At 37.4% G+C, this 20,222-nt stretch overlaps 1 protein-coding gene across 9 annotated transcripts in view; it reads left to right on the plus strand.

Moving 5' to 3' along the window:
* The window catches only part of GSK3B (glycogen synthase kinase 3 beta), a 177,290-nt gene that overhangs the window by 113,021 nt on the left and 44,047 nt on the right, over positions 1–20,222 (plus strand). For all 9 annotated transcript variants that reach the window (XM_006755358.1, XM_006755360.1, XM_015558494.1 and 6 more), the window contains 2 exons: positions 2,870–2,967; positions 18,655–18,750. In XM_006755358.1, coding sequence (XP_006755421.1) covers positions 2,870–2,967; positions 18,655–18,750 — 194 coding nt within the window. The remainder of the gene's footprint in view (positions 1–2,869; positions 2,968–18,654; positions 18,751–20,222) is intronic.

Below are 20,222 nucleotides of genomic sequence, written 5' to 3' on the forward strand. Positions count from 1 at the left end.
CAGCAGGTCGCTCCCGAGGGGTCCCAGATAAGAGAGGGCACAGGCCGGGCTGAGGGACCCCTCCTGCCCCCCGAGTGCACAAATTTTTGTGCACCGGGCCTCTAGTGTTTATATAAACATTTGACCCTCTTAAGTGCATTACTTCTGTAAGTGTCCATGTGCCCAGAAGTTCTTTGGAATCTTCTCAGACAAAAAAAGGACAGTGTAGTCTGTTTTCTCTATTAGAAACCAATTCTCTGGATGTTTGGAGTACCTGTTTTCCAGTAGCATCCTTTGCATGGCTAAAGCCAGATTCTAACTTCTGACTTTCTAGGCTTGGGACTCACCATTATGCCACCGACTTAAGCTTGAGGCCTTCTAAACCCTAACAAGCCTATATTTATATTTGGACTCCCTTTTTATACTTAGTCCACTTGCCTCTTAACACACTAAAATATTTGTAAACAGACAAAAACAAAATTATTTAGAAGTGTACTAATACAAGTACATTCTAGAAATATTTTAAACGATGTTTAAAGTGAAAGAGTAGCTGGTTCTGACTAGTTTATTGTCATATTTGGATGTAACTAGAGCTAAGACTGATAGCTCTGATTATATTGTCTTACTAAGAAATGGTAGAATGAAAACAAATGGCTGCTTTAAGATAAGGAATAGGCTTACAGACCTGTGAAGGAATAGGTATTCTGTGATGATAGTGACATTGGAATTGGGATCCAGGCCTACTTCTGCTATTCAGTAGCTTTATCTTGGACAAATCTTGGACTTACTTCCTTATCTGTGAAGTAAGTTTGTAAACTAGATACCCTTGAAAGATTGCTTTTACCATGAATTAAAGTATGAAACAGAATACTGTTTTGGCTTAAACTCGAAATAACCAGAAAACTCAGTGCCAAAGCACTTTACTTTTTTGTGCCTTTTGTTTAGTTCTGTTTTATTCTTTTGGAGAATGTCATCCATTTGTCCTCTGAAGTAATAAGAACAGAAGAGATTTTGCTGTCTGCCAGAAAGTGAATGATAAATATCTTGATTTTAGTAATTTGCCTGAGTTAACATGTATTGAAGACCACTAGTATAATTGCCATCTGAATGTTTTGATTTAATCTTCTGTGACAACCACTAAGCAATAGTATTCCTTATTTTTTTTTTTTTAGCAGTAGTATTCCTTAATGTTTTACTCCTTGTCTCCCATATTTGTACCTTGAATCATGCCTAAGAAAATGTTTCCCATTTTTGTTTTATGAAAGTGTAATTATTTCCCTGCAATTTTTCTAGACTTGTCTTCTGAGGTGAATTCTGTATTACAGAAGAAAGAAGTTAATGCATATTACCTTTCATCTAATTAGCTAGGGAAAGGGATATTTTTAAACCTAGATCAAAATAAATCATTTACATTAATGAAGAGATACATTTTCCCACTTCATTTTAAGAGTTAGTATTACTATAGGCTTTGAGTAAAGTAAACATTCCTTAGTAGATCTTCATATTTGCTTTATTTAACAATTACCTAATATATCAAGGAGGGCTGGTTTTGGTCTATGGTTGCAAAATAGGTATCTTCGTTGTCATTATTTGAAACTGGACAAAATCAACTTGAATTACTTAAATGAATTTTATCAATTCTTTCTTCGTAGTGCATCTTACCACATCAGACCTCTTAAATTATTTGTTGTCCTGTGCCATTTTACTATTCTTCCTCCCTGCTGGTAGATGGGAAAGCCCAGCAATGATTATGTTCATCTGTCTAAAGCACTTGATTGTTGGTTTATACAAAACCCAGCAATCTCAGGCATTCAGAAACTGAAAATTAGCTTAACCTTGAAGGAAGACTTAATAGAGGGTTATACGTAGAGTGACCATATAATTTATCTTCCCATTTGGTAATACTTTTAAAGAGAAAGTATATGCTGTTAGTAATTATTCCAGGGCAATAGATTTAAACCAGGACCCTTTGGGGTAAGCCAGATGTATGCTTTAAGTTATGTTTTAATTTATTAATTACCTTTTTAACAGTTTTTTCTCTCAGAGATTAAGGTTTCCACTTTGACTTAAAAATGAATTATTTTGTGCCCTAACTGGTTTGGCTCAGTGGATAGAGGGTCAGCCTGTGGACTGAAGGGTCCCAGGTTTGGTTCCGGTCAAGGGCATGTACCTTGGTTGCGGGCACATCCCCAGTGCGGGGTGTGCAGGAAGCAGCTGGTCGATGTTTCTCTCTCATCGATGTTTCCAACTCTCTATTCCTGTCCTTTCCTCTCTGTAAAAAATCAAGAAAATATATTTAAAAACTGAATTATTTTGTTATTTCTGAAATAAAGTATATTCTTCTGTTTTTACATTTTAAAATGGTAATATGTTTAAGGAGGTTTTTTCTATCAATATTACAACATAAAAGTCAACCATTTAAAGTCCTAAATTTTTTTTCTCAGAACTTGCATTGACTTAAAACTCTGTGTACAGGGTCTTAAACTCTAGGTTGTTGCTACTCTGTAAGCACGTGCTAATATGCAGAGATTGTGTCACTTGCCTTATTTTTAAGTATGATAAGTAGCTAATTTTGCCCTATGTTTTGGTACTGTAATTACCTGTCTTGGTTGTGGAAGACTCGGACACCTGATATTTGATAATTAATAGACTTTACCTTTTGGGGGAATATTATGATTGGTCTTGATTTCCCCTTTAGTAAGTTTAACACTTAATTTTTAAAATGCATTAAGAATAATTTGATGACTTTTTTCCTTTGTTCTAGATTGTACAGTCTTTTGCTTGTGATTTTTTCTGTGATCAAAGTAAAATTAAATAATTTATGCAAATATTTTCAACTTAACTTAAGCTACATGGTATTAATAAGCCTTTGTTTTGTTTTTTTCTTCAGACGTATGGTCTGCAGGCTGTGTGCTGGCTGAACTGTTGCTAGGACAACCAATATTTCCAGGGGACAGTGGTGTGGATCAATTGGTGGAAATAATCAAGGTGAGGTTGAATTGGAATTTTGAATTGGATGGAATTTTGCTACTATATTCTAAGAATGCTTCACACACACACACACACACACACACACACACACACACACACCCATGGAAGACTTTAAAAAAATGGAGAAGGTGATTCAAGATCACATAGCAAGTTCTGCTATAGAGGAAGTGTAAGAACACAGCCTTTTGGGCTCTGAGTTATTCTTCTGTTGTATGATCCTGGAAAAGCCATTTTGGATTTGTGATGCAAAGAAGGGATATGTCTGTTAATTAAAGTACTTAAAAACTAGAAGATCACTAAATGTATATAAAGTGAATAAAAACAAGCCATGTCTGTTTTTTCTAACCATATACTCTCTCTTCCTGGTACTTTGCTGAATACATAGGCGATGCTCGTATCTATTCAATATATAAATATTCATAAAGTGGAAGACTGAATATCTACATGTATGAGGACACAGATAAAAACAGAATTGTGATCATAGGTTTACTATAATGTTATTTAGTAGGTCTGTCAACACTTTCATTAACAACACCAGATTCAAAATATTATAACTTGGGAATTATTGTTTATCTTAAGAACAGTAGGGGTGAGATTATAATTGAATTTTTAAATGTAAATTTTAAAAGCTTTTAATATTTGAGCTCTTAAAGAATTTCCCACCCCTCTTTTTAAAAAATCTAAAATGTATGTATTGAGATCACTTGATGGATTCATTCTAAGGTTATGGGTTGGCAAAAGCAGCAACTCCTACTGACTTTATTATTGACTAGAGTCCCTGGTGTACAAATTCGTGTATTATGGGGTCCCTCAGCCTGACCTGTGGGATCAGGCCAAAACTGGCTCTCCACATCCCCTGAGGGGTCCCGGATTGCAAGAGGGAGCAGGCTGGGCCAAGGGACCTCCACCGGTGCACAGTCGGGGCCAGGGAGGGATGCAGGAGGTTGGCCAGACAGGGAGGGGCCACGGGAGGGCTCTAGGGTATGTCTGACCTGTCTTGCTCAGTCCCGATCAGCCAGACCCCAGCAGCAAGCTAACCTGCCTGTCCAAGCTTCTGCTCCCTGGTGGTCAGTGATGTCAGTGACTGGTCGACTTTTTCTGCCCCCTGGTGGTCAGTGCACGTCATAGCAAGCAGTTGAGCGGCCTTAGCATATCATTAGCATATTATGCTTTGATTGGTGGAACGGACAACCGGACTCTTAGCATATTAGGCCTTTATTATATAGGATTTTCTAAATGTTTCTTGGAAGTGAAAAATCTCCTTAGAGGTCATAGTCCAGTCCTCCATCCAACACCAGAAACTTCTTAGTTACATTCCTAACAGATGTTTTTTCAGTATTTTCTTGAATACTTCGAGCTTCTGATGGCTACTTTCTGTGTCTGCACAGCTTGAGTTCAGTTTTATTGTATTGAGCCATAACTCCTTGGTAGCTTTTACCAGTTGTACACAGGATGGTAATTAAATTACAGTGGGGCCTTGACTTACGAGTTTAAGTCGTTCCGTGACAGAGCTCGTAACTCAAATTACTCGTATGTCAAATCAATTTTCACCATTACAATGAATTGAATGCTGGGTTGATGTTGTGGCATTCCGTTCACTGTGACGTTCGCTGCGCCAACTAGCAGTCGGGTATCTGAAGCTGGCTCGTAACCTAAATTTTAGCTCACAACTCAAAGCAAAAAATCGGCCAAGAGACGACTCATTAGTTGGGACACTTGTAAGTCAAGGCCCCACTGTATTTGAAATCCTTGTACTTCATTCTATAAAAACGTTACTTTTGATAAGGTGATTTTGTTAGATATCAGTTTATGCAAGAGTGGTTGAAAAGATCAGTGTGTATTCAAGAATCTTCTTTGCTGTCCATGTAATTTCTTATGGCTTGTACCTGAGACCACTAAGATATTTACACTCGTTATTTGAATAACTACCTCTGACCTTTGTTCAACAGTTGTCCTTCCTTCTGGATTCCCATAATATACTCAAATCTAAATTAAAATATTTTAATCTTTTTGTTTCCTTAAAACCTATGTATTCCCTATTATTCAGATTAATACTGTAATGCAGGCATTGGCAAACTTTTTCTTTAAAGGGCTAGATAAAATATGTCAGGCTTTGTGGGCTAAAATGCAAGTCATAGAGAGCTATGAGAGAACATAAATTTCCACAGATCTTTTTATTGATGAAATTCAAAATATAGTAATAACTAAGTACAATTTTTTTGTAAGACAGTCTGCTATTTAATATAATGGAGTTCTTTTTGTGGACTGTATCATTTAGTTGGGATTAAAGTTAGTGTTCACTATCATCAAATTGATTGCAAATGATTATCCAGAACCCATTAATATTTCTTAAATGTTAGGGTTTTTAAAAAGTCACCACAAATTAAGGAAACAGCCCCTAAATCTTATTGTTGTGAATATACAGGGGATTGACAAAAATAGGTTTATAATTATAATATAAATCTACACTGATAAAAGAAACATGCAAATTGGTGTCACTCTGCTATGCCCACCAGCCAATCAGAATGGCTATGCAAATTAACCCAACAAAGCTGGTGGTTAATTTGCATATGCGGGTCCCGAGCGAAGACTGAAGGCTCTGGCCAGAGTGAAGACTGGAGAAGCCAAGCCTCACTGTGGCTGGATTAAAGGCCTGGGTCCTGGGTACCAGAGGAAAACCGGTGCCAGCAGCCAGGGGAAGGAAGGCCTGTTGCACGAATCTGTTCGTGCAACGGGCCTCTAGTAGATAATAATACAAATAACTATAAACCTACTTTTGCCAGCCCCAGTACAGATCAGTTTGACATATCTTTGTGTTTCATCTAAAATAGTCAAGATTATTATGGTGGATCTTTGCTTTTAAGTACAGCTCAACCTTATTTTTACCATATTTTTTAGCAAACACTTTGAATTATCAGTTATCTCTATATTATGGTTTGTTCAGCACCTGTGTGCCTATACTCTCCTTTTCCAGCTTAACATTTTCACTATCAAATAGTCTCAGAGTGATCAAAGATATTAATTAAATCAGAGTTTAATAAGTATAAAATACTGTTTTCCTAAGTTTTTGATAGATCGGTGACGTTATCTTTGCCAACATGCGTTTGGAGTTTAATTATATGTTACCTGGTGACATTTCTTCTGCTGTCATATTATAGAGCTCTTGTGTTATTAACAGATTGCAAGGACAACATATTAAACTTTTTTCTATTTTTCACTCCCCAGAATGTGTATGTACACACCATTACACTTAGTGGTACTGATTTTTACTTGTAATATATGTCATGTGTAATATATAAACAAAATATTTGATTGCTTAATTCATCCTTATATTATTTAAAATTTTCTGTGTTTATTACTGACTAGAAAAAGCAATTTTTAATAGCTTTTCAATCATGGACCACTTTGAAAATCTATTCATAGCATGGATTCTCCTCCTGAAAAATGATACTTGCCTGAATTTTGCATATGATGTGAGGTGATCCTTGGGCTTTCTAAAGCTCATCCAGGAACCCTAGGTTAAGGGTTAAGTTTTAAAAGCTTCATGCAGCTGAATTGCTGAAGTTTGGCGACCTCTGGTGTTGACCTATTGAAAAACAAGGCTGTGATAGAAATACTTGTATTTATTTCATAGCTTTTGTCAGTTCTTGCCTTTGTTTTCTTTCCTTGAAGACATGAATCATTAATTCCCGATTTGATATTATTTAGTATCTTGATAAATTGTAACTAAATGAATGAAAAAATGTTAAAACAGGTGTGGGTGGGACTGGGTACAAATGAACAAATTAATTTAATTACAAGAGGTGAACAGCACCCCCAAAAGGATGTGTAGGCTGATCTCTGATTGGGTTTTTCAGGACCTCTCCTCCACAATGATTCAGGATACGAACCGAAGAATAGGTGCTTTATTTCTTTTTCTTTTTATTTTTTCAAGAAATAGAAAGGTCTTATTCTATTATGGATGATTGAGAATACATATTCTTCCCAATGGTGTGATGATTTTAACATCTTCCCTTCCCTTTAATTTAATAGTGTGAAATATTATACTTACAGAAAAGTACATAAAACATTTGTGCAGTTTTATTTCCTGTAAGTCATAAAGGAACTCTGTTTTTTAGGAAATCCAGAAATAACTTGTTTTGTTTTAAATCTTTATTCAAGGATATGTTTATTGATTTAATTTTTAGAGAGGGAGGAAGGGGCGGTGAGAGTGAAACAAGACCTTTTGGTGTATGGGATGATGCTCCAGTCAACTCAGCTACAGTTTAAAAGTTTTTAAAAAATGATGTATTCAGAATCTTTGTTCTTTATAATCCTTTTTAGTCTTTAAGTTTGCCATCCATCTATTGATCCAGTCTTTATTCTCTGAATTAACAACTCAGCTGTTACAGTTATCCAAATTATGCTGTTTTCCACTTCATACCATTGTGCAGAATGTGTTTCTAATTCATTTGCTTCCTAGAGTCCTTAAATAAAATCAACTCTTGGCTCTCCTTCCAGAACCCTTCCTGAATCCCTTCCTCACTCCAGTTCAGTGTGGCATTTTCACCTCACTCATAATCTATGCTGATTTTGTTGTATTGGTTTTGGCTGATTGTAGTTGTTTTATGTACAAGTCTTTCTGCCCAAGAGCTCCTTGAAGATCGGAACTCAATAAATGTTTAGACTAAGTGAATGAGTGAAGAGGCTGAAAAAAATGTTTTAAATGTCTCTCAATTATGTCTTACCTTTGCATTCTTACATACTTTTGCACCTTATGTCATATCTTTGCTTTCTCAGACTACATATGTTATATATATATAAAATAAAATAATTCTGATTTTAGGGTTTGATAGACTGATACTTTTAATGGTAGCCTTAAAACAAGAAGGATAAACTTAGGGTTGTATTTAGTGTAAAAAAGGCATCACAAATTACATAATGGTCTATTTTCCTTTGTAAATTAATTTCATAGAGAGGTAAGTTACATGCAATAAAATGGAGCCACTTTAAGTATGTAGTTTAATGAGTTTTGACCAACATATATAACCACCATCCTGGTCAAGAATAGAAACATTTCCATCACACCAAAAATATTTCTGTTAAGTCTACGTAACCAAATATCCTATTGTGCCAGAACTTACGGATTTGCAAGGATAGTATCAGGTACAGAAGAATAGTTGATCACTCTTTCATTCCCCATTATGTCAGTCTCTCATCTTCTGTCTCAGATAACCATTGCTCTTCTCTTTGTCACTACAGATTAGTTTTTCCTATTCTAGAGTTTCATATGAATGGAATCATGTAGTATGTTTCTTTTGTATCTGGTTCAAGATCATGTTACTGATTTTCATCCATGTTGTTGCTTTAATCACATTCCATTTTATGCTGAGTTGTATTCTATTATATGAATACTAGAGGCCTGGTGCACAAATTCATGGACCAGTTGGGTCCCTCAGCCTGGCCTGCGGGATCGAACCAAAACCAGCTGACATCCTCCAAGGGGTCCTGGATTGTGAGAGGGCACAGGCCAGCCTGAGGGACCCCCACCGGTGCACGATCGGGGCCGGGGAGGGATGTAGGAGGTTGGCCAGTGGGGGAGGGCTCCAGAGCGTGTCCGGCCTGTCTCGCTCAGTCCCCCATCAGCTAGACCCCAGCAGCAAGCTAACCTACCAGTCAGAGCGTCTGCCCCCTGGTGGTCAGTGCACTCCTAGTGAGCAGTTGGATGTCCTTAACAAATCATTAGTATATTATGCTTTGATTTGTTGAATGGACGACCAGACACTTAGCATATTAGGCTTTTATTATATAGGATACCATACTTTGTTTATCCATTCACCTGTGGATGGACATTTGACTTATTTTTGGTTTTTGTCTGTTATGAGTAAAGCTTCATGAATGTTTGTTTACAGTATTTTTGCAGACTTATGTTTATATTTCTCTTTGATAAAGAACTATGGCTAAAATTGCTGGTGATATAAGTGTATGTTAGCTTTATAAGAAATTATTGTTCTTATAAATTGTTCTCCAAAGCAGTTTTACTATTTTTTACTCCCACCCACAATATATGAGAGTTCTACATTCTCAACAACACATGATATTCACAATAATTTTAAGTGTCATCTTAAAATGACTTATCATTAGGAAATGTCCCTCTTTGTTTTTGTTTAATTCCCTTGTCCTGAAGTGTACTCTCATTAATATTAATGTAGGTACTCCATCTTTCTTATTTGTATGTGTATGGTATGTCTTTCTACATCCTATGAGTCTTTAAAGTTAATTTCCTGTGGCTGTATATACTTAGGTCTTTTTTTTAATTGAGTTTGTCAATATCTACCTTTTAATTGGAGCATTTACACCATTTATTTTTATAATTATGAATATGGTTGGGTTTAAATATTCCAACTTGACATTTTCCTTTTTATTCCATTTTTCCCCTCTTTTATACTGTCACTTTATGGATATGAGTATCCCACCCCCACTTATTGGCCTTTTAAGTCTATACCTCCTTGCATGTGTTAGAGGTTGTTCTAGGATTGAAACTTGGCATCTTTACTTTGTCATAGTCTACAAATAATGTATCACTTCACATATAGAGTAAGAACCTTACAACAATAGATTTCTATTTTCCCTTCCTGTCCTTTGTGCTACTGTTGTCATATTTTACTTCTACAGTACTTTTATAGTACTTTCTCTAAGAAATTTAAAAGCAAGTGGGAAATGTCACACATTTAGCCACATTTACCATTTTTGTGGTCTGCATTCCTTTGTGTAGATATGAATGTTCATTTGGAATCCTTTTCTTTCATCTTGAAGTATTTTCTTATAGTATAAATTTCCTGGTGACAAACTCTCTTAGCTTTTCTTTGCATAATAATGTCTTTTGAAGGAAATTTTCATGGATATAGGATTCCTTAGTTTCCAGATTTTCTTTAGAAAGGCTTCAGTTTCTTTTGGTTTGCGTTATTTCTGATGAGAAGTCGCCTGTCAGTTTTATTGTATATAATGTGTCTCTTTTTGTTTGGGGAAATATTGTCCCTTTATTGGTGACTTTTATTGGTGTGATTTGGTGTGGTATTTTTAAATTTATACTGCTTGGGGTTCATTGAGCCTTACATTGAATTTTCATCAGATTGCTTTTATGTATGTTCCCCAGCCCTCACCCCCTTTTTAAGACTTCAATCACATGTACATGTTTTTCTAGCTTTTTTTACCTCCATGTTTCAGCGTTGATTGTTTTTCTTGCGTTTTTCGTTAGGTTCACTAATTTTTTTCTTCTGTGGTGCTTATCTGTTGTTAGGTTTCCAGTGAAGTTTGCATGTCACATATAGTATTTTTCAACTGCACAATTACTATTTGGTTCTTTTTTTTATCTTATATGTCTCATTATCACTGTTTCAAAGTTTTTATTTTCTAATTCTGTAACCTCTGTCATTTTTGGATCTGTGTCTGTTGACAGATTTCTTTTTTTCCTCTTGTTACTGAATCATATTTTCCTTTTCTTTAAAGAGTATTTTGTTTATCAGTTTTCTACTTGTTTACACGTGGAAGGAAATTCTAATATCAGTTATTTCACAATGACTGGAAGCAGAAGTCCATAATAGCCTTTTTTTTTCAATAATGCAAGCCTTATATGGAATTTTAAATTTATTGAACCACTGATGCACAGTTATACAAAATTGTACTACTTTTATATAAAGCTTTTAGTTTACAATTGAGACCTAAAAGCAGTTATGGCTCCCTGTTAGATATGTACAATATTTATACCCAAAGCAATTCAGTAACAACAATAGTTTCTGCAATTGAGGCCTTGTTGTAGCAGTACTTATGCACATTCATAGTATTTTCCCACCATTTACATTTCAACCATGTGAACCAGTCTCTAACAGATAAAAATAATAAACGTGTATGTTTGGTATTGCAAATATACTTAAGCATGAGTAAGCCTGGAATTTCCTTTTTCTTTTCTTTTTATACTTTTAATTATAGCCTCATAATCTTTTTTTTAATATATTTTATTGATTTTTTACAGAGAAGAAGAGAGAGAAATAGTTAGAAACATCCATGAGAGAGAAACATCGATCAGCTGCCTCCTGCACACCCCCTACTGGGGATGTGCCCACAACCAAGGTACATGCCCCTTGACCGGAATCGAACCTGGGACCTTTCAGTCTGCAAGCCAATGCTCTATCCACTGAGCCAAACTGGTTAGGGCTAGCCTCATAATCTTATGTCTATATCCTGCACAACTCAGAATGACTCTGGTTCATTACATGGCATAATCAGTGGACTTTAAGAAAGTGATACTTGGAGAACCAAGATGGCGGGGTAGGTCAACACTGATACTTACCACCTCCCACCACCACATCAAAATTACAACTAAAATACAGAATAACCACCATTCAGAACTGCCTGAAAGCTGGATGAATGGAAGTCCTACAACTACAGAAGTAAAGAAGAAAGCACGTTGAGACTGCTAGGAGGGGTGGAGGCGAGGAACAGGGTGGTCCAGCACCCACGTGGGCTATTATTTTTAATCCAGAGAAAGATAATCCCTACGGAGGCTGCCCTGAAGAGCAAAGGTTCCCAGCCCCACACCAGACACCTCCACCTAGGGTGGAAGAGACGTCCCTGTAACTTTAGGCTTGTGGCTGAGAGACACAGAGGCTGCCGGAGACCCAGGTGTTCCTCTTAAAGGGCCTGGCACGAACTTACTCGGACTCGCTTCCTCTGAGCTCCAGCGCCAGGAGGCATTGGGGGACCCAGACACATATGGGGAGGAGCTGGATTGTCTGGCATTGGAGCAGGAACTCTGGGGCAGCTTTCTTCTGGATGGAGGTACTTGCAGGGGTCATTGTTCCTATGCCAAGACCTCCCCTGTCCCGGGGCTGACTGGCAACCAAATCTGAGTCCCCATCAACCTGGAGCACAGTTTTCTCCACCCTGATGATTCCCTGAGACCTCGCCCCATCCAATTTGCAGCACTACCCAAGCTGTTTGCAGCACCTTTTCCATATGAATGGCCTGTCCTGGCTCAGGCTTCAGACTTTGCTAGTCTCTCATATAAGCTGTAGCTGGTGTTAGCATACCTCAAACCTATCAATAAAAGGCTCAAGACCTGAGACCAGCACCAGCCTGCCTTGCTTCACAGCTGGGCCTCACCTGGGCACTTCCAAACCCAATACAAATAGGAGGAATCTGTAGATCTCTCTGTAGCTCCTGTCAAGTGGCCCCAAGCAGTGGCTGACTTTGCACTCCCTGGAGGCCCTACAGCCAGTGCGCCTGGTGGACAGCTTCAGACCATACCAGATTATAGCTCTACACATCCACAAGTGACACACTCAAGGGGCAGACTCAGTGAGCACCAAAACTCCACTAAAGCAAGTCCTGCTCCATAGGGATGTTTCCTGCACAGCACCCCTCCCACTATAGTTGCAGCTGGTCCTCACAGCCAATTGGCCTGGAGGTCAATTCCTCCCAGTGACACCAACAACAGTTAAGTTTCATCTACAATAAGACTGTGCACACAGCCCATACAAGGGCACACCTAGGTGACTGCGGAGGCTGAGCCACTGGGCCCTATAGTACACCTACTACACAAGACCACTCTACCAACTCTAGGAGACATAGCAGCTTTACCCAATACATAGAAACAAACACAAATGATAGAAATAGAAGAAATCAAACTACTGGATACAGAGTTCAATACCACAGTTATAAGGTTACACAAGGATCTTCATGAGACCTTCAAGGGACTTAGTGAGACTTTCAGGGATCTTACTGAGAATGTCAAAGACATGGAAAAGGACCAGTCTGAAATTAAGCATGCACTAAGTGAAATAAAGAATAACTTACAGGGATTCAACAGTAGAGTAGAGGACTCTGAGAATCAAATCAACTATTTGAAATATAAGGAAGCAAAAAAACAACCAATCAGAAGAGCAAAAAGAAAAAAGAATCCAAAAATATGAAGATAGTGTAGTGTAAGGAGCCTCTGGGACAACTTCAGTTGCACCAATATTCGCACTATGGGGGTGCCAGAAGGAGGAGAGAGAGCAAGATATTGAAAATGAAGACCTATTTGAAAAAATAATGACAGAAAATTTTCCTAACTTGGTGAAGGAAATAGACAGACAGGTCCAGGAAGCACAGATTCCCAAACAGAATAAACACAAATGAAATGTTGAAGGGTATTTTTTAAGAAGAGGAAGAAGAAAAAGAAAAAGAAAAAAAAATAAGAACAATAAAATGGCAATAAATACATACCAACAATTGAATCTAAAAATCAAAATAAATGAATAAGAAATCTAATGAACAGAATAAACTGGTGAATAAAATAGAATCAGGCATGGAAATGGAACAGACTGATGATTCTCAGAGGGAAGGGGGATGGGAGGGACGGGAAGAAATAAACAAAGATCTTATCCTATATAATAAAAGGCTAATATGCAAATTGTCCCCTTGACTAGGAATTTGACCAGGGGGCAGGGCCAGCCCGTCAGCTGCCCACAGCCCCTCCCCCTGGCTGGCCAGACCCAATCGGCCCTGATTGGGGCAGGCCGACTGGATCCCACCCATGCATGAATTCGTGCAGTGGGCCTCTAGTATGTATATATGCATTACCTATGAACACAGACAATAGGGTTGCAAAGCCCTGGGGCAGGGATAGAACTGGGTAGATGAGGGAGAAGGGGGGAAAAAGAGACATCTGTAATATTCTCAACAGTAAAAATTTTTTAAAATGATATTTTAAAAACTATAATCATTTTGTTCCTGTACTTAATATTGGGTAGACCATTTAGGGAGTCCGCTGCACATGTATTTGAATCCTGTATTTATCACTGACAAACTGTAACTTTGAGAATTCGGTTTTCCTCAGTTAACCTTAGGCTTCTTTTCTATGTGGAATGGGGTAGTGAAGTGTGTCTATAAATTTTAAATGAGAAAAGAAAATTGATATACATAGCACAGAGCTTTTACATACTAGATGCTCAATAAATATTTCTTCTCATTGTCCTCTCCTTTTCCTCACTGATGTACCTTTTGAAAGTACTTATATACGCTGTTTCCACTTACTCATTTTAGCTGATTAGGGTCTGCATGTTCTTATTACTGGTCTCACCATGGTCAGAAAGAAAGTATCCATGGCCAGCTGCAGTGAACACCTTTTGGGCTTCATTTTAATGGGCTCACTGTGTCATAAGATACCCATCTCTCTGTCCTTTAAATGTTCTCTTTCCTTGTCCTTCATAGTATCTTTGTCTGTGGGACCCCTTCAGATTTCTTGGATATCTGTCTCAGCCTCCTTTTTAAATTTACTTTTTTTCATATATTTGTGTCACAATGGGTCTCCATATGTAGCACTCTTCTCCTTCAACATGCCTTGCCTGTTATACACTTAAAGCCACCTAGCACCTGTACATCAGGAACTACCTAAGATCTTCTAGATGATATTCACCACTTGGTGGAGAACTCCCCTGGGTTCTTCTTGAGTGTCTTAAATATCATTTTCTCTTCCAACACTATTCCTTCATGTTCAATATCATCAGCATTTTTGTTACAACTACCAAAATTAGAAACTGAAATTATTTGTACTCCAAGTTTAGTAAACAGATTACTTGATATTATCTCCTAAATTAGTTTGTCACAAATGAGATTTAAATTATATCCTAGCTCTGCCTCTAATTAGTTCTGACCTCTGAAAAATTGCTCCTTCTGGGCCTCAGTTTATCTGATCTCTGAAAATGTTTAGTGTAGGTCAGAGGTCGGCAACTAGGACCTAGGATTCAAATACAGTCTTCTGCCCATTTTTGTAATAAATTTATGTTGATGGCTGCTTTGTGCTACAGTGGCAGAGTTGAGTAGTGACAGAGGCTATATGGCCCACAAAGCCTAAAGTAATACTTTAGGGCTCTTTATGTTAAAGGTTTGCTGACCTCTAGAGACCAGAGGCTCTTGCCTATAATTTTCATCTCTAAGAGCCAGCCTGGCGAGAACCTGGCTTTAAGATTATAAAAAATAAGAAGAAAAAGATTAGAAAAACTGATTACAGTAGTTCAGTATTTGGCAAGAGAAATTAAACAACAGATTATAACATTAGAATCTATGTTTCCTGATCTGATAGCCTTTGTAATTCAAGAACAGAAATAAAAATCTCCATTGCCACTTTATGGTGACAGGATAATTTATTTGGTTAAGTTACTTTTAAATGATAGTGAGTAAATCAATGATTTCACTTACTAACTTGTAATTAGCATCTTAAGTCACAAAAACTCATTTTGAAAGTGAAGAACACAGTTAAACTCTGATCGTAAATTAGAAGTATAATTAAGAGTCTTTTTTATATTATCACTGTTCATCAAAGCTTATTATTTCCATTCTGATAAAAGATTTTCCATATGAATGCACTGGTATATATTGAAGGGGCATTATAAGTATGTAAAAATGCTTAGATAAAAATATAAATACAACACCCATTTGATACAAACTCTCAGCAAAGTGGAAATAGAGGGAACATACCCCAACATAATGAAGACCATATATGTAAGGCCAGCCAATAGCATACTCAATAGGCAGAAACTGCAAGTGTTTCCTTAAGATTGGGAACAAGACAGGGATGTCCACTTTCGCCACTCTCACTCAATATAATACTGGAAGTCCTAGCCACAGCAATCAGGCAAGAAGAAATAAAAGGCATCCAAATTAGAAAAGAAGAAGTAAAACTCATTATTTGCAGGTGACATGATGTTATATAGAGAAAACCCTAAAGATTCCACCAAAGTACTACCTTATTGACAAATCAATTCAGTAAAGTAGCAGGATACAAAATAAATATCCAGAAATCAGTTGCATTTTTATACACCGATATTGAACTATCAGGGAAACTAAGAAAACAATCCCATTTCCAATTGCATCAAAAATAAAATGAAATACCTAGAAATAAATTTAACCAAGGATGTAAAAAACTTGTACTCAGAAAGCTATAAGACACTGAAGAAAGAAAAGAAGATACAAATAAGTGGAAGCATGTACCATGTTCATAGATAGGCATTAACATCATTAAAATGTCCAAACTATCCAAAGCAATCTATAGGTTCAGTGCAATTCCTATCAAGATATCAATGAACTAGAACAAATATTTTAGAACTTTGTATGGGACCACAAAAGCCCCAGAATAGCCTTGGCTGATTTGGCTCAGTGGATAGAGCATCCACCGGTGGACTGAAGGGTTCCAGGTTCAATTTTGGTCAAGGGCACATGTCCTGGACTACTGGGCTCAATCCACAGTAGAGGGTGTGCAGGAGGCAGCCAATCAATGATTCTCATCATTGATGTTTTTATCTCTCTCTACCTCTTCCTCTCTGAAATCAATAAAAATATATTTAACAAATAATAATAATAAAATAAAAAAGAGACCCGGAATAGCCACAGCAATCTTGAGAAAGGACAACAAAGTTGGAGGAATCATGCTATCTGATATCAAACTATAATACAAGGCCATAGTAATCAAAACAGTATGGTGCTGGCATAAAAACAGACATATAGCTTAATGGAACAGAATAGAGAGCCCAGAAATAAACCAATGCCTTTATGGTCAATTAATATTTGGCAAAGTAGATAAGAACATACTATTGAAGACTATCTTCAATAGTCTAGTCCAGTGGTCGGCAAACCGTGGCTCGCAAGCCACATGTGGCTCTTTGGCCCCTTGAGTGTGGTTCTTCCACAAAAAAACCACGTGTGGGGACGCATGTACAGTGCGATTGAAACTTCGTGGTTGATATTTGGCTCTGTTGACTAATGAGTTTGCCGACCACTGGTCTAGTCAATAAATGGTTTTGGTAAAATTGGACAGATATGTGCAAAAAAATGTGAAACTAGACCACCTTACATCATACACAAGAATAAACTCAAAGATGTAAATGTTATGTGGGTGCCTCTTCCTGGCCCTGGTGCGTGGAGCTGGGGAGCCCAACTTGGGGTTTTGACCCCACATTTATCAGGGGGGTTCCCCCACAGTTGAGATATCCCTCTGGAATCTCAGCTGCCACCCGGGAGGCAGGGCCAGCCCTTGTCTCATCTCTGCCCTTCTTGCCCGTCTCAATGTAGTGTCTTCTATAACTCTTTGGTTATAAGACTTCTCTTCATCTAGTCTCCAGTTGGTTATTCGGATGATTGTTCCATAATTTGTGTGTGTGTGTGTTATAATTTAGTTGTAATTTCAGTTTGGTCCTACTCTACCACCATCTTGGATCATCATCTTGTGTTTTAATGATTAGAGTCTTTTGTGCATTCTAGATTTAAATCCTTTGCGGAATATATGTTTTAGTGTGTAGCTTGGCTTTTGATTTCTTAAGAGTGTCTTTTGAAGAATAACACTTTTAAGATTTTGATTAAGGCCTGAAAGTTTTAAAGAAGTCTAGAGAATTGGAAGCAACAGCAAAAAGCAAAACAAAACTTTATTTCTTTGCTCTGATTATTCACTGGTTGCCACCAGAAATCAAGTATGTATTGTACATTCCACTTTTTTTGTGCAGTTGTCCTGAATTGTAAATGGCTTAATATTTCAACGAACTTGTTTTGTACTAGGCCCTAGAGTTTATAAAGATGAGTTATAGATGTCATTTTTCTTCACAGTGCTCATTTTTAGTATTTAGTGTTTCTTCCCATCATCTGTTTTTGGAGCCAGGTCTATATATTTTCCTTTGTTCAGTCCTGAATGCAACTCTAGAGGCAATGAAGTACGCAGTAAATTTTTATCTTGTATTGTACTTATACTTTCTCCACACACAAATATGTAATTTCATCATGCAAGAAATTTATTGGGTGTTCTTTATTTTTATTATCGTCCATATATCATAGCATAATTCTTTATACACAGGGGACAATCACTAAATATTCAGTGATTAAGTGGAATTATTGATGACCATGGTTAGGTATGGCTTTCCCGATTATCCTAAATAATAAAAGGCTAATATGCAGATTGACCAAACGGAACGACCAGTCGCTGTGACACGCACTGATCACCAGGGGCAGACGCTCAACACAGGAGCTACCGCCTGATAGTCAGTGCACTCCCACAGGGGGGCACCGCTCAGCCAGAAGCCCTGAGCCGGACTCAAGGCTGGTGAGCACAGTGGTGGTGGCGGGAGCCTCTCCCGCCTCTGCAGCAGCACTAAGGATGTCTGATTGACAGCTTAGGCCCACTCCCCGCAGTCGGACACCCCTGAGGGCTCTGGAACTGTAAGAGGGTGCAGGCTGGGCTGAGGGGCACCCTCCCACCTCCCACCCCGGAGTGCACGGGCCTCTAGTTGATAATAAAACCTTGGACTATACTTAACTAAATGAATAAGCGCTATTCTCATTTCAGATGCCATCATTACAATAGCTTGTTTTCTAGATAGAATAAAGATGCCTGGTTATTACTTGAGTATTTTTGAGTGATCTTTTTTTAAAACTCTGATATAACATCATCATCATCATTATTATTATTATTATTATTGTAAAAGCCTGTGTAGGGTAGAATAGCATGAGTCTGTAATCAGTTAAAAATGAAACATCTTTCACAAAGGTTGCTCTATTTAATGAGTTTTGTATTTTATAACTTTGGAATACCTTTTCCAATGAAACCAATACATTGAAACATAAATGTTATACTTGTAAGTATATAGAAAATTATGGTAATAACTTGTTTTCTCTATCTAGGTTCTGGGGACACCAACAAGGGAGCAAATTAGAGAAATGAACCCAAACTACACAGAATTCAAATTTCCTCAAATTAAGGCACATCCTTGGACTAAGGTGAGTCGAATAGAGTTTTTATAAAGGCACATTAACAAGTTAACTAAAACTTGGGTTTTTATTGTTCTTAAACTAAACTATTTTGAGACTAAATAGCTGCCTGAGTACAAAGTACACAGCAGTTCTGCATGTAAAGATAGTTGGGTAGTTGTACTTCAATGTTTCATTGACTGCATATAGTTTGTCTCCATTGATTTCCAGTAAATTGTTTCCATTCTGGGTTTTTATTTGTAGGGTGAGGACAGTGTAGTTATATTATTAAAATATATAATTTTATAGGAGCAAAATTCATGTATAAATTTTGACTACTTAAAATTCAGAAGTTAATTTCTTTACATAGTTAGAGGTGCTTATTTAGTATCATACACTATTGAAAACATATATTTCATATATTCCTTTTACAAACTATTAATATAGTTTGTAATATATAGATGATAATGGTGTATTTTTCTTATTTACTTTCCTATTGGTGTTTTGGGAGCAAGGATAAAAAGCAGGTTTGATCTTGCTAGGAGTATACATTGAAAGCAATAGATGTTATAACAGGATGTCACTAGCCATTGGAAAATCCAACCTCAATATTAGATGGAACCAAGTCTAAGAGCATAAGTACTAACTTACTGGAAAACATTATTTTTTGCTTTGACACTTATTAGAAATTATTTTTAAGAGAGATTTTTTATTAAAAGCATTGTGTTTTTTTAACCTCAGTTTAATTTATGAGATTAAGTGTGCAAGAAAAAACATGTCTCAATAGGATTTATAGCTAGAGTGAATTTCTAGTGTCCTCATTTTACAGATTCAGAAACTCTGGCCAAACATACTAAGTCGCTTATCCAAGGTTAAATGGGTGGCTCTTATAAAGCCAATAAACTTATTCGTGTGTACACATATGTGTTTAATGCCAGATCTTTTAAACTTCTAGTTATATGCTATGCACTCCCCCTTCCCATTTACTTGTATTTCATTATACCAGAGGCCCGATGCACGAAATTCGTGCAAGGGGCTCAGCCCTCACAGCCGCAGTGCCCAGCTTCATCCAGAAGGTCGTCTGGACAGTTGTTCTGCTGTTTGGCCATCAGGTCTAATTAGCATATCACACTTTTATTATTATAGATATTTTTGTGGGTTAAAAATGTTCAACTTTTTAATCTGTATTTAAAGCAGAGATGTTCTGTATTTAAAATTGTATACATAACAATTTATTTTGAATGTTGGTAAGTTCATTTAATTGGTTTTAGATCTTTTATAATGAGACTAGGGGCCCGGTGCACGAAATTCGTGCACTGGGTGTGTGTGGGGGAGGGAGTGTCCCTCAGCCCAGCCTGCCCCCTCTCACATACTGGGAGCCCTCAGGCGTTGACCCCCATTACCCTCCAATCGCAGGATCGGCCCCTTGCCCAGGCCTGATGCCTCTGACAGAGGCATAGACCCCCATCACCCTCCGATCCCCTGATTGGCCCCTTGCCCCG

The sequence above is a fragment of the Myotis davidii genome, unplaced genomic scaffold (genome assembly GCF_000327345.1).
Source record: "Myotis davidii unplaced genomic scaffold, ASM32734v1 scaffold292, whole genome shotgun sequence".
Lineage (NCBI taxonomy): Eukaryota > Metazoa > Chordata > Mammalia > Chiroptera > Vespertilionidae > Myotis > Myotis davidii.